The sequence below is a fragment of the Primulina tabacum genome, chromosome 2, assembly GCF_025594145.1.
Source record: "Primulina tabacum isolate GXHZ01 chromosome 2, ASM2559414v2, whole genome shotgun sequence".
Classification (NCBI taxonomy): domain Eukaryota; kingdom Viridiplantae; phylum Streptophyta; class Magnoliopsida; order Lamiales; family Gesneriaceae; genus Primulina; species Primulina tabacum.
In genome coordinates this window covers 5,645,756-5,665,907 of record NC_134551.1, presented here as the reverse complement: position 1 = coordinate 5,665,907, position 20,152 = coordinate 5,645,756, and the positions used below count along the sequence as shown (strand labels likewise).

The 20,152-nt window shown below is 35.1% G+C and overlaps 2 protein-coding genes across 3 annotated transcripts; one reads left to right on the top strand and one right to left on the bottom strand.

The window, feature by feature from the left end:
• The first annotated feature begins 8,202 nt into the window (after window positions 1-8,202).
• LOC142527632 (5-methyltetrahydropteroyltriglutamate--homocysteine methyltransferase) lies at window positions 8,203-13,306 on the top strand. Its single transcript, XM_075632480.1, has 12 exons — window positions 8,203-8,325; window positions 9,420-9,773; window positions 9,865-9,952; window positions 10,148-10,275; window positions 10,372-10,763; window positions 10,840-11,003; window positions 11,190-11,270; window positions 11,353-11,519; window positions 11,601-11,706; window positions 11,819-12,069; window positions 12,153-12,354; window positions 12,697-13,306. Exons 2-12 carry the CDS (start codon window positions 9,424-9,426, stop codon window positions 13,063-13,065), a joined length of 2,298 nt encoding a protein of 765 aa, XP_075488595.1. The 5' UTR covers window positions 8,203-8,325; window positions 9,420-9,423; the 3' UTR covers window positions 13,066-13,306.
• Window positions 13,307-17,150: 3,844 nt separating this feature from the next.
• Window positions 17,151-19,306, bottom strand: LOC142537333 (uncharacterized). Of its 2 annotated transcripts, XM_075642871.1 has the most exons (5): window positions 18,562-19,306; window positions 18,042-18,260; window positions 17,840-17,929; window positions 17,453-17,530; window positions 17,151-17,370 (listed from the first exon to the last, which is right to left on the bottom strand). In XM_075642871.1, exons 1-5 carry the CDS (start codon window positions 19,210-19,212, stop codon window positions 17,314-17,316), a joined length of 1,095 nt encoding a protein of 364 aa, XP_075498986.1. In that variant the 5' UTR covers window positions 19,213-19,306; the 3' UTR covers window positions 17,151-17,313. The 2 variants fall into 2 exon arrangements, with proteins under 2 accessions (XP_075498986.1, XP_075498985.1); XM_075642870.1 differs by having other exon boundaries at window positions 17,151-17,530; window positions 18,562-19,303.
• Between the last annotated feature and the right edge of the window lie 846 nt (window positions 19,307-20,152).

Here is a 20,152-nt window from a genome sequence, read left to right as displayed (position 1 = left end):
GAAAAGATATAAAAGAAATTGATGAGATATTTTCTTACAATGTGACATTTGACATCATAAATGACAATGAAGATCATGAACCAAAATCATTTGGTGAATGTAAAAATTGACAGGACCGGATAAAATGGAAAGACGCCATCCATGTTGAATTGGATTGGCTAAATAAACGTAACGTTTTTGGGCCTATAGTCATTACACCTAAAAGTGTAAAACCTGTTGGATACAAATGGATTTTTATTCGAAAACGAAATGAAAAAAATAAAATAGTAAAATATAAAGCTCGACTTGTTGCACAAGGTTTTTCTCAAAGGCCTGGAATTGATTATGAAAAAACGTATTCTCCTGTTATGAAAGCAATTACGTTTCGGTATTTGATTAGTTTGGTGGTATCTGAAAATTTAGAAATGCGTCTTATGGATGTTGTCACAGCTTACTTATATGGAGCACTTGATAGTAATATATATACGAAAATCCCTAAAGCATTTAAGATGCCTGAAGCACAAAGTTCAAAACCCAGATAATGTTATTCTGTGAAATTGCAAAGATCATTATATTGGTTAAAGCAATCCAGCCGAATGTGGTATAATCGGCTAAGTGAATAGTTAATTAAAAAGGGATATATAAACAATTCAATATGCCCTTATGTTTTCATTAAGAAAAAAACATCCGGATGCGTAATTATTATTGTATATGTTGATGATTTAAACATCATTGGAACAAATAAGAAAATTCAAGAAGTTGTGTCGTACTTGAAGGAAGAATTTGAAATGAAAGACTTTGGAAAAACAAAGTATTGTCCGGGTTTGCAAATTGAACATAGAGAATGTGGAATATTTGTTCACCAGTCAAATTATACAGAAAATGTCCTTAAACGTTTTAATACAGATAAATCAAATCTTTTAAGTACTCAAATGGTTGTTAGATCATTAAACATAGAAAATGATTCATTATGTCCATGTGAAGATGATGAAGTTATTCTTGGTCCAGAAGTACCATATCTAAATGCTATTGGTGCCCTTATGTATATTGCAAATTGCACAAGACCTGATATATCTTTTGCTGTAAATTTATTGACAAGATTTAGCTCATATCCAACAAAAAGGCACTGGAACGGAATTAAACATATATTCTGTTATCTACGAGGATCGACAGACTTGGGACTTTTATATTCAAAAGATACCAATCAAAGCACAATTGTTTATGCTGATGTCGTATTTATCTGATCCACACAAGGCACGTTCTCAAACATGATATGTATTTTATCATGGAGGCACTGCAATATCTTGGCGTTCACAGAAACAAACACTTGTAACAACTTCATCAAATCACGCCAAGATTATTGCACTACATGAAGCAAGCCGTGAATGTGTGTGGCTAAAATCAATGACCGAACATATCCAAACCTCATGCGGATTATCATTCGACAAGAAGCCCGTGACACTATAAGAAGATAATGTTGCATGTGTTGCTCAAATGAAATAGGATACATAAAAAGCGACATAACTAAACATATTCTCCCTAAGTTCTTCGCATTCACACAAGAGCTTGAGAAGAATAAAGATATTAATATTCGTTACATTCAATCAAGTTAAAACTCATCAGATCTCTTTACAAATGCACTTCCTACGACAATATTCATAATATATATATATATATATATATATATATATATATATATATATATAACATTGAGATGCACAATCTACGAAATTTGTGAAGAATCCTTCGTGTTAACATGAGGGGGAGTTTACGTGACTGCACTCTTTTTTCCTTACTATGTTTTTTTATCCCAATGGGTTTTTTCTAGTAAGGTTTTTAACGATGCAGTATAAAACACGTAATGAAAACAATCATTGCATCATGAAATCATCACAAGGGGGAGTGTTGAAAAATAATAGTTGTGTTGAAAAATAATAGTTGATATATTTGAATGTTGAAAAATAAGAGTTGATATATTTGAATGTTGAAAATAAGAGTTGTAAATATTGAAAATTAGTGTGTGATGATATATGTAATGATGAATTTATTTTTGAATTATTTCCAAAGAAAAACTATAAATAGGTCTCTCAATGTGTGAAGAAAATCACAATTGAGTTGAGAGAAAATTTTATAAAGTATGTAGTTTGGTAAATTTTGAGACTTTAAAATTTTTACTTTTTACCGTAAATTTTTATTTTTAACAAAAACTATATTTCTGATGAAACAAAAAATAAGTTGTCAAATCAATTTAAATTTAAATAAATGAAAACAATCAGTATTGTTCGATTTACGATCCACATATCCTAAAGAACGCGCCTTAGTAACCGCGCGTCACCCAGTTACCCCCGTCAAAATTTCACCGAATTCTACATATAAAATAAAATAAAATAAAAATAAAAATAAAAATATGAAGATTGTTGTGAAAAAGTAAAAATTTATGGTAAAAAGTAAAAATCTCAAACTCTCAAAATTTACCAAACTACACACTTTATAATATTTTTCTCTCTACTCAATTGTGATTTTCTTCACAAATGAGAGATCTATTTATAGGAAATCTTTACAAATAATCCAAAAATAAAATACATCATTACCTACATCATCACACACTAATTTTCAATATTTACAACTCTTATTTTCAACATTCAAATATTCAACATTCAAATATTCAATACACACATTTTAAATATATTTTTCAACACTCCCCCTTGTGATGATGATCATAATGATTGTCTTCATTACGTGTTTTTATACTGCCTCGTTAAAAACCTTACTAGGAAAAATCCATTGGGATAAAAACCATAGCAAGGGAAAAAGAGTGCAGTCACGTAAACTCCCCCTCATGTTGACACGACAATTCTTCACAAATTTCGTAGATTGCGCATCCCAATATTATATATATGCTTTCTGAATATTGACGTAGGAAGCGCCTTTGTGAAGAGATCTGATGAATTTTCACTTGATTGAATGTGACGAACATCAATACATTTATTCTTCTCAAGCTTCTTGGTGAATGCGAAGAACTTAGGAGGAATATGTTTAGTTCTGTCGCTTTTTATGTATCCTTCTTTCATTTGAGCAACACATGCAGCATTATCTTCATATAGTATCACAGGCTTCTCGTCGAATGATAATCCGCATGAGATTTGGATATGTTGGGTCATTGATTTTAACCACACACATTCACGACTTGCTTCATGTAGTGCAATAATCTCGACATGATTTGATGAAGTTGTTACGAGCGTTTGTTTCTGTGAACGCCAAGAAATTGCAGTGCCTCCACGAGTAAATACATATCCAGTTTGGGAACGTGCCTTGTGTGGATCAGATAAGTATCCAGCATCAGCATAACCAATTATACTTGGATTAGTATCTTTTGAATATAAAAGTCCCAAGTCTGTCGTTCCTCGTAGATAACGGAATATATGTTTAATTCCGTTCCAGTATCTCTTTGTTGGATATGTGCTAAATCTTGCCAACAAATTTACGGCAAAAGATATATCGGGCCTCGTACAATTTGTAAGATACATAAGGGCACCGATAGCACTTAGATATGGTACTTCTGGACCAAGAATAGCTTCATCATCTTCACATGGTCGGAATGGATCCTTTTCTATGTTTAATGATCTAACAATCATTGGAGTACTTAAAGGATTTGCTTTATCCATATTAAAACGTTTAAGGATCTTTTCTGTATAATTTGTCTGGTGAACAAACATTCCACATTCTTTTTGTTCAATTTGTAAACCCAGACAATACTTGGTTTTTCCAAGATCCTTCATTTCAAATTCTTCCTTCAAGTATGACACAACTTCTTGAATTTCCTTATTCGTTCCAATGATGTTTAAATCATCAACATATACAGCAATAATTACGCATCCGGATGTTGTTTTCTTAATGAAAACACAAGGGCATATTGAATTATTTACATATCCCTTTTTCATCAAGTGATCACTTAGTCGATTATACCACATTCGACCTGATTGCTTTAACCCATATAATGATCTTTGTAATTTCACAGAATAACATTCCCTGGGTTTTGAACTTTGTGCTTGAGGCACCTTAAATCCTTCATAGATTTTCATATATATATTACTATCAAGTGATCCATATAAGTAAGCTGTAACAACATCCATAAGACGCATTTCTAAATTTTCAGATACCGCCAAGCTAATCAAATACCGAAACGTAATTGCATCCATCACAGGAGAATACGTTTCTTCATAATCAATTCCAGGCCTTTGAGAAAAACCTTGTGCAACAAGTCGAGCTTTATATCTCACTATTTCATTTTTCTCATTTCGCTTTCGAATAAAAACCCATTTGTATCCAACAGGTTTTACACCTTCAGGTGTAAGGACTATAGGTCCAAAAACATTACGTTTATTTAGCGAATCCAATTCAACCTGGATGGCTTCTTTCCATTTTATCCAATCCTGCCGATTTTTACATTCACCAAAAGATTTTGGTTCATGATCTTCATTATCATTTATGATGTCGATTGCCACATTATAAGAAAATATATCATCAATTTCTTCTATATCTTTTCGGTTCTATATTTTTCCAGTATTAATGTAATTGATAGAGATTTCATGATTCTCGTCAGTTTGTGGTTCTGACAGAATATTTTCATCATCATGTGTTTTTTCAGGAACACCATTCTCTATTTTGTGATCATGTGTTTCTTCAAGAACATAATTCTTTATTTTGTGATCATCGTGTTTCTCTATAAATTTTCTTTTTCGAGGATATTTATCCTTGAAACCGACTGGCCTTCCACGCTTCAGGCGTTTAATGACATCATGAGTATCTTCAATTTGTTTCTTTGGAATTTCAATTCGAGCAGGGGCATTTGCAGCATGTATATATGATTTAGTTATCCCTTTTGTGTCAGCAAATGCATCTGGTATTTGATTGGCTATTCTTTGCAAGTGTACAATTTGTTGTACATCTTTTTCACATTGTTTTGTTCTTGGATCCAGATGTAACAACGATGATACATGCCATGTAATTTTCTTTTCGGTATGTTTCTGTTCTCCCCCTAACATTGGGAAGATTTCCTCATTAAAATGACAATCAGCAAAACGTGCTGTGAATACGTCGCCTGTCTGAGGTTCAAGATATCGAATGATTGATGGACTATCATAACCGATATAAATTCCAACCTTTCTTTGAGGTCCCATTTTCTTTCGTTGCGGTGGTGCAATAGGCACATACACCATACATCCAAAAATTCTCAGATGAGAAATGTCTGGTTCTTTACCAAATGCAAGCTGCAATGGGGAGTATTTATGATATGCACTTGGTCTGATGCGAATTAATGAAGCAGCGTGTAAAATTGCATGTCCCCATATAGAAATAGGGAGCTTTGTTTTCATAATCATTGGTCTAGCAATCATTTGCAGACGTTTAATCAATGATTCAGCCAATCCATTCTGTGTATGTACATGAGCAACAGGATGCTCAACAATGATTCCCATAGACATACAATAATCATTGAAAGTTTGGGAAGTAAATTCATCAGCATTATCAAGTCTAATTTCTTGATTGTATAATCGGGAAATTGATTCCTCAATTTTATTATTTGAGCAAGTAATCTTGCAAATGCAACATTTCGAGTTGACAATAAACATACATGTGACTATCTGCTGGAGGCATCAATCAATACCATAAAGTATCTGAATGGTCCACATGGTGGATGGATTGGTCCACAAATATCACCCTGAATACGTTCAAGAAACATTGGTGATTCAGTTTGGATTTTGGCTGGTGATGGTCTTATAATAAGTTTTCCAAGAGAACATGCTTTACATTGAAACTTATTATTCTGAAAGATCTTCTGGTCTTTCAGCGGATGACCATGTGTATTTTCTATAATTCTTCGCATCATTTTTGAACCAGGATGTCTCAATCGGTAATGTCAATTGGTTAATATTGAAGAATTATCAACTGCCATGTTTGATTCAATGGGACTTATGTGTGTATAATGCAATCCAGTAGGGAGCATTGGTAGTTTTTCAATCACATATTTCTTTCCTGATTTATATGTGATAAGACACATATATTTCTCATTCCCTTCATTCATTGTTTGAGTATCATACCCATGGGAATATATATCATTAAAACTCAACAAATTTCTTTTCGATTGTGGTGAATATAAAGCATCATTGATAAAAAATTTTGTACCATTAGGTAACAAAAATTGTGCTTTACCACATTCTTTAATCAAGTCTACAGGACCTGATATTGTATTCACCCTTGTTTTTGTTGGTTTTAGTTCTAAGAAATATCTTTTATCTCGGAGGATAGTATGCGTTGTACCACTATCGGGTATGCAAACTTCAGCTTTGCTCATAGTATTTTCCATATTTCAACTTCAAAAAATATATGCAATGAAATAAAATTACTGACAATAAAATGCAAAAATATAGCACACAATAAAACATTATCATATGGGTACATAAAATATTTTACATATTTATTCCACCAGCAAATTGATCATTGTCTGATAAATCAATCAGAAAATCTCCAGCATCAAAATGAGTTGAATCACTCAAAGGTTCACTTTGTTCAGTGAAGTTGGTCTCCTTTTCTTTCCCTTTTAATGATTCTTTATAAAGTTTACAAAGATGCTCAGGGGCTCGACAAATACGGGACCAATGTCCTGGAGTACCACATCTGAAACAAGAACTTTCATATCTTTTTGAGTGATTCTCATTAGCACTCAAATTTTCATGATGCTTTTTCTGTGGATGGTTTGAGACATTCTTTTGAGATGAGTTATAAAAGTAACTATCTCGATTATTTTCAAAACCACGGCCGCGTCCACGACCACGACCACGACCACTTCCACGTCCACATCCACGACCACGACCTCGATTTCGTCCTCGACCAAAATCTTGTTTATAACTTTGATTTTGGTTTCCAGATTTAAATTCATTTTTGCTTATGACATTTACTTCAGGAAATGCCGTTGAACCAGTGGGTCGTGCCTGATGATTTCTCACTAAATTCATTTGTTCGAATCTTTCTTTTAATCCCTTCCACAAAGCCATAGGATGCCAACGCAAAAATATCATGGCTTTTGTCTTTTCTTGGGATGTCGATATGCCATTTTCTTTTATGGTCTCATTTAGACCCAATGACTCAAGATGCATTTATACATCGAGAGTCCATGGCATATAATTTTTTTCCGTGATATCAAGAGCAATGAATTCGAGTTTTGCCAAGTTTGACATGGTGGTACTAAAAAAAATTACGATGCATTTTATTAGTTAATGAATATTGCAATACAAAGTAATGGATAAACAACAAGTACAAGTATTTGTAAAAATAAAGAAAACACACGAGGAGGATATTCTCCGATAAATAAAAGACTCGTGAGTATGATAACCAAAATAATTAAAAATAACTTTGAGAAAGTCATCTTCTTTTTTCTTCGAAAAATTTGATGAAGAATAATTTTTAGAGAAGAAGAGAAAGTTGAAGTGATTGAATGTGTTTGTGAGATGATATTTATAGGGTAAAAACTAGCCGTTTTGTTACCGTTTATGACCGTTGGTGTACAAAAAATAACATGTATTTGTATAATTTTATGGTAATAATATGGTGAATATAATATTAATCATGTTTAAATAATTATGTATATCATATCACATTATTATAATGAGGTGTCGTAAGTTATTTTGTTTAAAAATCTTATAGGCTTTTATACTTGTTGTATCCCTTACCGGGAGTGTGGGATGTCGTCTTAACATCCTCCCATGATTTATAACAAGTTTTTGAAAAATTTATTTTTATTATTTCTAATAATAATATTATATTATATATTAAATATATACACAATAAATAAATAACAGTAAAATAAATATTATTACTTTTGTTACCTTTTTCTTCTGTTTGGAGCTTGGAAAAATATGAAGGACTTTTAGAGCTTCGTGCTGATAACGTGTTGTGAAAAAGTAAAAATTTATGGTAAAAAGTAAAAATCTCAAACTCTCAAAATTTACCAAACTACACACTTTATAATATTTTTCTCTCTACTCAATTGTGATTTTCTTCACAAATGAGAGATCTATTTATAGGAAATCTTTACAAATAATCCAAAAATAAAATACATCATTACCTACATCATCACACACTAATTTTCAATATTTACAACTCTTATTTTCAACATTCAAATATTCAATACACATATTTTAAATATATTTTTCAAGAAAGATTTCATTTTTGTTAAATAATCTCGTCTATAAATAATCTCATCAGCCTGCTCCTTAAACTCGTGTCTTCCCATTCTCTCCATCTCCCTCGCCTCAATTCAACCGCTCCCCGTCTCCATTTCCCCGAAAAGTATGGATTTCCTGTCCCTCTCTATTCCTCTTCTGTATTTATATTTTTTTGCTGAACTTCTTATTTCGTTCGTTCGTTCGTTCTGTTGAGTCCTTTTTTTTTTGCTATTAGACTCGCGATTTTGTGGTTTTTTTTTGGTAGATTTGTGGTTTTTGAATTGCGTTTTTGAAGGTTTTTACAACGTTTCGCTTAGATTTATCGGTGAGGTTCTGTTTTGTTTGTTTTCATGTGGTTTTTGATGCTGTGATTTTCATTCACTTTCTGTGTCCTGCGTGATGATTGAATTCGATTCCAAATCGGTTGGATAGAGTTATGAGACGACAATCCTTACCTTGAGCTAGTTTTGGGTTTGGGTGAGCTCTCAATCTTATTCTGTTATGAGAGCTCGGACCACCGGAGTTGTATACATGGACTTGGCCAGTCGGGTTGAAATAGGTCCAAGTCCTAATCTTTTAACACATTTTGATGTCGGTTTTGTGTGTTTTGGAATCTCGATGCAGGTAATGAGCTGACGTGGCTTTAGTAAGAAGTTGTAATTGGGTGGCAGGGCTGGAATTCGTGTGGATAGGCTATAAGTAGTTTCGAGGTGGTGAGTGTTGGAAGTTGTAGATCTGGATTTGAGATTTCGCATTGAATAGATCTGGCTTGAAGTGGATAATGAGAGTGTGTAGTCCGATTAAATTTGTCGGCATTGTGCCCCTGGTTCGGGTTTCCTGCACGTAATGGTTTCCTGTGTTTGGATCTGGAATTTTTCATTTTTTTCCCAATAAGTATTTTGGATCTTAGAACTCATAGTGGTTGATTTAACACCACCATATAGTGGAATCGTCGTGGAGATTTGATTAGTATAATCCGTGTGAGATCTGTTTTAGCCATTTTCCGTGTTTGGTCATTTGATGCGTTTTTTATTTTTAATTATTAAGAAAATATAGATATACGGGCTGCATGTGAGCCATGTGTTTAATAGAGTCAGGCATCTCACTTAATTAAAATGTAGAATTTTATTAACACGATTTGATCGTACGCATCACCTATGTGATATTTGTGTTGTACTGTTTAAATCGTGATCTGATTGAATGAATTTGATGAACCAGAAAAATGGCATCTCACATCGTTGGATACCCACGTATGGGCCCTAAGAGAGAGCTGAAGTTTGCTCTGGAATCTTTCTGGGATGGCAAAAGCAGCGCGGAGGATTTGGAAAAGGTGTCTGCTGACCTCAGGGCATCCATCTGGAAGCAGATGTCTGATGCCGGGATCAAGTACATTCCTAGCAACACATTCTCTTACTATGATCAGGTACTTGATACAACTGCGATGCTTGGTGCTGTCCCCTCGAGATACAATTGGAGTGGCACTGAGATTGGTTTCTCAACCTACTTTTCCATGGCAAGAGGAAATGCCTCAGTTCCTGCTATGGAAATGACCAAGTGGTTTGACACAAACTAGTAAGTGATGCGTAAGACTCCTCATAGCCCTAGACGGTTCATCTTTATGTTGGTGATGTTTTTTAAAGTTAACATTATTTTGCCTTTGCAGCCACTTTATTGTACCAGAATTGGGGCCAGATTTGAAATTTTCATATGCTTCCCACAAAGCTGTGAACGAGTACAAAGAGGCTAAAGCGGTATGAGCGCTCTGTAAATCTCCTTCTATGTTTCTAGTTTTATCAATAAACAGAAATGTGTGTTTTTCTAAAAGATGGCAGCCATTGCCCTCTCATCTGTGTATTTCAAGTGTCGTTGCATAATCGATGTCTCGTTGTTAACTAAAAGTTTGTTTGATTTGTTACTGCCATCTGACGGGTTTCACCTTCACGCAGCTTGGTGTTGATACCGTTCCTGTACTTGTCGGCCCAGTTACATACTTGTTGCTTTCTAAACCAGCCAAGGGTGTTGAGAAGACTTTCCCTCTTCTCTCTCTGCTTCACAAAATTCTTCCTATCTACAAGTAAGAAAACATGTTACGTTAATTTTTAACCAGTTGACAGTCTCATTCATCACATTGTCGAACCAATTTGGTATATAAATGGATGTATACATGCAGGGAAGTTATTGCTGAATTGAAGGCAGCAGGTGCTTCATGGATCCAGTTTGATGAGCCCACCCTTGTATTGGATCTTGACTCTCACCAACTGGAAGCGTTCACCAAGGCATATGCTGAATTAGAATCAAGCTTATCTGGGCTTAATGTTCTTATCGAGACTTACTTTGCTGATGTCCCTGTGGCGGCATTCAAAACCCTCACCTCTCTTGCCGGAGTCGCTGGGTTTGGTTTTGATTTGGTCCGTGGTAGCAAGACCCTTGATTTAATCAAGAGCGAATTCCCTTCTGGAAAAATCCTTTTTGCTGGAGTGGTTGATGGCAGGAACATCTGGGGTAATGATCTGGATGCATCTCTCATAACCCTGCAGTCTCTTGAAGGAATTGTGGGAAAAGGTATATTGGCTAACTCCTGGATTTACTAGGTATCAATTTACTTTTATGGAGAGTCATTTTCTCACTTTTCGTGCAGATAAGCTTGTTGTGTCCACCTCCTCCTCCCTTCTCCACACTGCTGTGGATCTTGTGAATGAGCCTAAGCTGGACCAAGAAATTAAATCCTGGCTCGCATTTGCTGCGCAAAAAATTGTTGAAGTTGATGCTTTGGCAAAGGCACTGGCTGGAAAGAAGGACGAGGTATATAATTCATAACTGCGCAGTCATATGAATTGAGGACAAATTATTTTCATTTGAACCTTTTTCCTAAATAAATTTTGTTCATCATTATACTGTTCACGTCTTTCCACAATTTCTTTATAGTTTTGTCTGGAACATGATGATGAATAAACTAATATGCTCTGGTTGTTATTTTTTGCTTGTCAGGCATTCTTCTCTGCTAATTCTGCTGCTCAGGCTTCCAGGAAATCCTCTCCGAGGGTGAATAATGAAGCTGTCCAAAAGGCTGTAAGTAGTTAATCTGCATATTTACCATTTGATAGAGTTCTCTCTCGTGCTTATCAATCTGCTCTACTTTTTTGCAAACCAGGCTGCTGCTTTGAAGGGCTCTGACCATCGTCGTGCTACCAATGTTAGTGCTAGACTTGATGCCCAACAAAAAAAGCTTAACCTTCCAATCCTACCAACCACCACCATTGGTTCCTTCCCTCAGACCATTGAACTCAGAAGAGTCCGCCGTGAATACAAAGCCAAAAAGTGAGTGATTCTCTCTTCCTCTGCACTTTGTAATCGGCAGACTTAAGATCATATATTTTAAAGCTACATTTCGTTTTGTAGGATCTCTGAGGAGGAATATATCTCATCTATCAAAGAGGAGATCAACAAAGTTGTCAAGCTTCAGGAGGAGCTCGACATTGATGTTCTTGTTCATGGAGAGCCAGAGGTAAGCCAATGGAATGATAATAAATAAGCTATTTATCACATGTTCTGACAAATCGAAGCTTCTATGAAGTCATTGTGACTATATCTTTATGTTTTGAATATTTTAATTCCAGAGGAACGACATGGTTGAGTACTTCGGCGAGCAATTGTCTGGCTTTGCCTTCACTGCCAATGGGTGGGTGCAATCTTATGGATCTCGCTGTGTGAAGCCACCAATCATTTATGGTGATGTGAGTCGCCCCAAGCCAATGACCGTCTTCTGGTCCACTGCTGCTCAGAGCATGACCAAGCGCCCAATGAAGGGAATGCTTACAGGCCCAGTTACCATTCTCAACTGGTCCTTCGTACGAAACGACCAACCCAGGTCTATTTCTGTCCTGGAAAGATATGGCATTTCTTGTTTGTCACTATTTAAACGTATTCTGACACACATTTCTTGTTTCTCAGATTCGAAACCTGCTATCAGATCGCCTTGGCCATTAAGCACGAAGTCGAGGATCTTGAGAAGGCAGGAATCACAGTGATCCAAATCGACGAAGCTGCACTGAGAGAAGGATTGCCTCTGAGGAAGGCTGAACATGCTTTCTATCTAGACTGGGCCGTCCACTCATTCCGAATCACCAACACCGGTGTCCAGGACACGACCCAGGTTCGTCCCGTTTGCCTCTCTTTTTTTAGTCAGTTATTTTATCGCATTAAAAAACGTCAGCGTGTTCGATTTTTTACAAAGAAATGGTTTCTAGCATGATATAGTCAGTTATAAAAAAAACCCTGGAGCAAGAAGCTTTCTTATATGCACGACCAACGGGCATGTATATTAATACTATATTTTTTCCCCCGAGTTCCGCTTTGTTCCTGAATGGTCATGTAAGGTACAAAATTATTTTTTGCGTTTTAAACCAAGTTTTTAGGCAAAATTGTAATGTATGTACCCAACACTATAATACCCCCTGACCAAACTGACCAAACCTTCATCCTTTTAACACTACAGATCCACACCCACATGTGCTACTCCAACTTCAATGACATCATCCACTCCATCATCGACATGGATGCTGATGTGATCACAATTGAGAACTCCCGGTCTGATGAGAAGCTGCTATCCGTTTTCCGTGAAGGTGTGAAATACGGTGCTGGAATTGGTCCTGGTGTATACGATATCCACTCCCCGAGAATACCCTCTACCGAAGAAATTGCGGACCGAATCAACAAGATGCTTGCTGTTCTTGAAACCAACATCTTGTGGGTAAATCCCGATTGTGGTCTGAAAACGCGCAAGTATGGTGAAGTGAAGCCTGCACTCGAAAACATGGTTTCTGCTGCAAAACTCCTTCGCACTCGCCTTGCAAGTGCTAAATGAGCAAATTTAAAGGTGCCACACACACGTACCAGTTTCTATGATCAGTCGTGTCTCTCAATTTCTACGAAATGGTTTCTCATTATTGAATAAATTTTTGTTTGTCATGATAAAATCATTCAGCGGTTGTAGGCTGCCAAATGGCCTTTTATTTTTGTTTTTGGTTTTTAATCTTTCACGCTTCTGAAGTGTTGTATTTTGGATTTTGAGGTGTATCTTGATCAAGAGAAATTGAAATATCTGTGTTCAAAAATATGCATGTTAATTTTTTTATACTTATGACATCGCAGAATGAATATACTTGGTTGCTAATGTGTTAGACTATTAGGTCAATGTGTTTGGGAGGTGCGTATATATCTGATGGTGTTATCTCATATACATTACAAATTACTTTTACACAAGGATGTCAAAATAGACTGGCGGAGAGTGCCGGCCTACAACCCATTGGAACCCGTCATTTTGGCGGGCCACTAAATTGCCAACCTAGCCCAACCTTACATTTTCCTATCACCGGTCATGTTCGGCACAACGTCAACACCTTGACGCACTAAAACTTTCAGGAGGCCACCTATAGTTATTAATGCACGCTTAACCCAAAAATTATAAAAATCTGATTTATTTGTACATTAGAGAAATAACAAAATATAAAAACTTATTTATAATTATATTTTCTAAAATAAAATAAATAAATAAATCTATTTTTTCCTATATTAAATATAAATCATTCTTGCTTATATCCCGAAAAGAGCTCGAGTCTCCCTTGGACTCGAGAAGAATAAGAAGGATCGGGAAGCCAAGGTAGGCCGGGCCGGGAACCAGCCTGGGGAAGAAAGTGCTCTTATATAAACATCATTGAGTATACAACAATTAGAAAAACATACTAAAACAACACATATTTTGACAAATTTGGGCTCCTAGCTTAGCCCGAGCGGTGTAAGAAGACTATGATTGAATGTAGTATGTGTTGTCAGTAGTGACAGTGTCGTGTGAACATGACATATGCAACTGTTTGATCATGAGGAGTAATCCGGTACTGAAAACAAGGTCATCATTACCTTGATCTCTATAAATACTCATATATGTTTAATCATTTAGGACATTCACTTGACATTTTTTTAAAAGCATTCACTATGTACTCTTTATATCACATTTTTCTTTGTGTGAATATTTGATTGACTTGAGCACTGGAGTTGCTACGTCAGAAAACCTTATACGCTCTACTAAAGTTCTTTTTCTTAAAATGTGCAGAGCACTAAGCCTGGGGTCCCTCTATCCGATTTCAAGCACTCCTAAGAAAGGAACATAACTAGGCTCGGTAAATTGGTCACCGAACTCACCCAATGTACCCACACATAACAGTTCTTATTTGAATTAAATAGAAATAATTAGAACAGACAACTCAAAGGGTAAAAGTATGATTTAATCAAGGTGGATGAATAATGAGCTGTTTTTTATTTGAATTAGAGGCGGATCCATAAATTAGATTTGAGGCAAGCTAAAACTTGATGTGATTAATTACATATTATTAAAGATAATTTTGAATTATAAAAAAATAATGGTCAAGGTAAGAGTGTCTAGAAATTTTTTTATTTATCTATAAAAATACCAGAATCACTTTTGAATAATCAGATTAACATCAGATCGACTTCTAAATTTGAATCAAAATGAACGAAAGCAGAAGAAAATTTTGGGGCTAAAAAATGCAAAAGAGATTTTTAAAATGTGGGCATAATTTTTTTTTAAAGCAATAGCAATCACTTGATCCATCATAAGGGTAATACCCTCGAGGTAGATTGAAATATATTACGTTTTTTGATGATATAACTCCATAGGCTTCAATAAAATGTTTCAGATGTTGTCTTTCTGTTGCAGATGTTTTGTTCCAATGTTTTTTTAGTATTCTATCTTATTGGGTTTGAGCACGTATGTTGTATTTGGATTGATGGATTTTACTTGTAAGTAAATTTATATAAACATTTTTTTATTAACGATACCGTTGAAAAATTTGATTACTTAAATAATCAAATTTCATAACAATATGAATAAATAACAGATTTTTTTTAACATGTAAAAATATATTATAACTCATTTCATGATATTTTTATAAAATTTATGAAAGATCAAGAGATCATATTAAACAAGAAATACAAAAAAGAGAGAGTAATGAAGTGATAAGATAAAATCTTCATTTAAATGACATTGTATTATTTGAATTATAAGCATTTCACAAACATATATTAAGTTGTCATTTTTTATAGCTCAACATGTGTATCAAATTTAGGAGTCTGTCTTTGCTGAGGAAAACAAATGAGACTTTGATCTTTAATTTTTGTTATCATATTTCAAGCAATGAATTTGACCAAACATAGAGAATATTTGAAGCTTTCGAATAATACGTATTCTATATGCGTCGTTTACTAGTACTGTAGTACATAAAATATATGAATCGAGAAATAAAATATAATGCCTAAATTCAATTCTAAACAAATCTGAATAAATTTAAATTCATTTATTTTTAATTAAAACTAAATAAGGTTCGAACCTGAATGCTGGGCTTAGGACTTTCTTTTTCATTATTTACTTTGCTCCAACTCACAAAGCACCATGGACCTCACTAACCAATTATCAAATCTATAATCATTAGTAATTACAATCACCAACCTCGACAATGGTAGATTTGTACATGTAAATAACATAAGCCACCAACGTCGCCACAGCCACACCCATAGCTGCCACTGTCACGGCTGTTTTGGCAAATTTCAAAGCTCCGGAACTTATCTTCTATCTTTGCATTTGCATCTCTTGTATCATTTGAAGGCAGTGCCTTGGCTTCATCTTTGGTGGATCCTTGTTTTGCCTTTCGATGATCATCCTTTTCGGGGACCACTTGTTTTCTTTTGAGCATTGTAACATGGAGCCAGCCATTTACAAATTTTGCGCTAATTGTTGAGGAATCATAGATGTTTGATATTGTTAGTTCCTTGTAGAATTTACTTTTTCCCGATGGACTTATTGAGCGTTCCCCTGAAATCTTTAGTGTTCCTTGATGGCTAATTTGCACTTTTAGCTGTTCCTTTTTGAAATCTTGAAATATAATCAAAGGCATTTCTCACATGAGACTTGAGAGTAGACAGACATGGAAATGCTAAACTAAAAAGGACCCTTTTGGAGGTATTAGCCTACTTTTAAATCTAAATGTGGAAACACTGTTTTCAAGCTTTGTCGATCGCAAAAATAATACAAATCGTAGCCGAATATACTCACTGTGTTTCTCTTTGAATACCATATTTGCTACAGTAGAACATGAATTTCTTTAATCTAATCTTATTGATTTCTAAGTTTTCAATCTTACTATCTGATATAAATTTAATGTTACTAAAATAAATCTATATTGTCTCATTGCACAAGAAATCACCTTGAAGATGGAGTTCAAGAATGTCACGATCTTCCTTGCGTTCCCATTTACAAAATGGTTCAAATTCGTGAATTTCAAGCACTTGATCACCTAATCTTCCTTCCATTTGTTATTATTTGTTGAGAATGTTTTGTAAAGTCGGTGAGGTATTTTTGTCTTCAATTCATTTGTATACTTGTTGTAATGTTTAAGAATAACTGAGAAAACATAATGTGATGGATTACCTAAGCGGTTTCTTTTGGATTTCCCATTGAGAGAGAATCAATTCTTGCTGATTTTATAGGGATATTGTTGCTTAGCTTCATGCTTAAGAATTCCCACTTAATTTTCCTGTGTTTTGATTTCTTCTTTGTATATGCAATCGAAATCCCACATAATAATTGATTTTCTCGGGCCGATTATTACCGGGAAGTATATGATTTCTTAATGTTTAACTTCAAGAGAAAATCATTTTTCTGCACAAAAATCCGATTCAAATCAGGATGTAAACGATTTTAACTGCTCGCGAACTACTCATACCTTGACTCGATAAAAAACTCATTCAAGATCGTTTGTTAAGCTTATCGAGTCAACCTCGAGCTTCAAGATAGCTTGAAGATGTTCAGCACGAGCTCGTGAAGCTCGGCTAGTTTTTTGGGAAATATACCCTTTTAATTCCTTGTATCTTTTCGGGTTCTTTCGAAACTCAAAGCGTGTTGTATTTCGGATCAAATCGAAATATTCAGATAAAAACTCGAATTAATTCTCCAACTAATCCAATCTATAAAACTATATATATAAAGATCAATGATGGACAAATTTTCCTTCATTTTCTTCATTACTATAAGCCACATAAATTAACAGGTGGAGGCCTTACTAAGCCAATGCAGCAAGAAATCCCCTGTAATTTGCCTCTGCAACACATTCACAAATAACATTTTTCAATTCTTCACCATACTTTTTCTTGAAAATTCTTCTAATTTCATTCATGTCTACCTCTGCCCTGCTAACCATAATTCGCACCAACGCGCCTTTATCATTTGTCGTCGTCCCCTTCAGGCATTCGTGCAAATTCTACCAACCATACAATATCCCACATCAATTTTTTTCAAGAAAAAAGAGTCTAATTTGAGAGCTACACTATCCAAGTCTGATGTACAGTTAGTATATATAACTCTTATTCACTTGTTAGTATCAGTAAACGATTCAAGCTTCTAAAAACAGCATAACTCAAATTTCCTCTCTATATAAACATAGTATGTCTAGGAAAGTTTAAAATCAAAGAGACGATTAATTGATTATTACCATATAGTTTTTCATATATGAAACGTAAGAGTAAATAAAAGAATTCGGGCTTCTGGAAATGGGAATGTATCAAACTACCTTAGCAAAATACTTGGATGGATTGTAAATGCATGTGGCAACAACTCTCACTACATCTTCAAAATCTCCAAGGTCCTTACTTTTAAGGAACTGCAAAGTCAATGTATTACAACCTTTAAGCGAAGAGACATTAATCATGCTAATAACAATATACTAGACGAGTATCGGAAGGTGTCACAAAAATCATTTAAAAGTTTCTTACAGCTGTGTAGCTGTGGCCATAAATATGGTTATAGGTGAAAAGTGTTAGCTTGATCTGTGGAATGCTTCTTTTACTCAGTATCTCCAGCACAACAGCTTCATCAATTGCTCCTGCCTTCCCTTCCCCTGTTTGGTACAATCTTCTTGCATCACATTTTGCTATGTGTTGGCTGATTTCAGCATTGTGTGCCTTGTGTGATGCAGATAATGCCATTAACATCTGTTGAATATGAAAAACCCCACCTAAAGTTTCGATTCGATTAATAAGAAACTAGAGAATATTTAGCATTTACGTATCAACTGTAATGTCCTAATTCGCAAGCTCCTTATTACAAATTTTTTTTTTAAAAAATGAAAAGAAACCCATAATTGTTTTTTTCATTACTAATACAATTTACAACGGGTCGGAGATTTTGTTTCTAACGTGATCGAACTCACGACCTCTTTTTGGAAGTGGTCTATGTCAGAATATTGGCATGAAGAACATTAAACTTGGAAGACAGAGAAATACGCACTCAAACCTTTTGGTATGGATGGGATGGTTCAATAGCAGCAATGTCCAAGACCAAGTGGCTCCTATACTTCAAGCGATAAGCTTCCAATATGAGCATAACATGACTCGATTTCCGGCACGTGAAAATTTCGATCAAGGCCTTGTAATCGACGGATGGATTTCTTTCAAGTGCCCGTCTAGCGAAATTTGCATCACGCTCGGATGGGTTGAGCATCAAACTCGACAGAAACGAGACCTCCGGCTCAGTATTTTGGCAAACTTGGACAAGATCTTCTTCGTAAATTCTCTTGTATTCCTCTCTAATCTTCCTGCACTCCAGCTGGCTTAGACTCGTGAGAATTTGAACAAGAACATTGGGCTTGTCCAAAGAACCGTGAATTTGTTGACAAATGTTGTCGAGACCGATGTCACTTGTTGTTGGAACTGTTGTTGCTAAGGTGCCCATTTCAAGAACATTAGCAGTGAGTTCGGGGGTGGGGCTGATCAAGAACAAGATTGGGAGATGGAAGAAGAAAGTAAAGCACTGACTTGTAAGACAAGGGAAAGTGAAGTGTGAAATGCTATTTTGAAGGGATTCAGTGGGTTGTGATTGGGGAGGATGAATGTGTAATGGAACATAAAGAAGAAAATGCCAAAACCAACTTGTTGCTGATTTCATGTTCCAATTGATTGATTAATACTTAGTGCACCTCATTTGAGTGTAAAATACCATCAATGACTTGAAAATTATTCTGAGCTAGTCTTTGAAACTTTCTTCCAATGCCGCAGCTCATCTTGCTTTCGAGGTCCCAAATTTAAGAAGAGATCTCGAATTCGAAATTCAGTCGAAGCATTGATCTCTAACCCAAAAATATAGAAAACTCATTTCCACACACATAACAGATAATTTTTTAGACCTGTTCCTAAGGTAGTAGACCTCTAAGAAAAAGAGTCTCACATTTAAGAGAGTCACAGAAAATGACGTGTAGACGTAAAATGAATGTAAAGTGACCCGAAAAGTTTGTATTTATTTAATTAATGCAGCAGTGTAGTTTGATGGTTTCCTAGTCGACAATGAGTCCTCTTCCCTACTTTTATGTTATGTCTCCCTCTGTTTCCACTATGTTGCTTGTGGAAAACTTTCTGCACCAAAAATGATTTGTCCTTGTTTGATCTAATTTAAGTAAATTATAATTAATTCTAAAATTTTGAAAAACAGGAATATAAGATATAGCGATTGTCGTTTTATAATACTTTGATTCTTGAAGTTTGGATTTCGTATATTTGTTACATATCTCTTGCAGAAGTGCGGATCACACTGAATGGGCTGGTTCATTTAGGAGAAAACTAGAGTTCATCGATGTTGCATAGATATTCCTCTGTTGGATAATTTGATTGATAAAAGTATTTACTCGTTGCAGCAACATAGGATCACCTCTTTTTAATCTCATTTTTCGTGTTTATGTTGGCTACGATGAAGTTTTGGGCAATATAATGTTGGTGTCGTTAACTTATCCTGTCTGAGAAAAGGAGCCTAAGTGTTAGGATGTATATATAGAGGAGCAATGATGGGCAAGCTTATTGTTAGCTGTCTACTGCCTCCTGAAGGATCACCACAG

Bases quoted from the DNA above. Each gene is read 5' to 3' on its own strand.
- LOC142527632 (XM_075632480.1), top strand. From the start codon at position 9,424: ATGGCATCTCACATCGTTGGATACCCACGTATGGGCCCTAAGAGAGAG. The intron at 9,953-10,147 runs GTATGAGCGCTC...ACCTTCACGCAG, and splicing joins AGTACAAAGAGGCTAAAGCG to CTTGGTGTTGATACCGTTCC. The intron at 11,004-11,189 runs GTATATAATTCA...TTTGCTTGTCAG, and splicing joins TGGCTGGAAAGAAGGACGAG to GCATTCTTCTCTGCTAATTC.
- LOC142537333 (XM_075642870.1), bottom strand. From the start codon at position 19,212: ATGAAATCAGCAACAAGTTGGTTTTGGCATTTTCTTCTTTATGTTCCA. The intron at 17,930-18,041 runs GTAAGAAACTTT...TTGACTTTGCAG, and splicing joins ATGGCCACAGCTACACAGCT to TTCCTTAAAAGTAAGGACCT. The intron at 17,531-17,839 runs GTAGTTTGATAC...TATGGTTGGTAG, and splicing joins CATCCAAGTATTTTGCTAAG to AATTTGCACGAATGCCTGAA.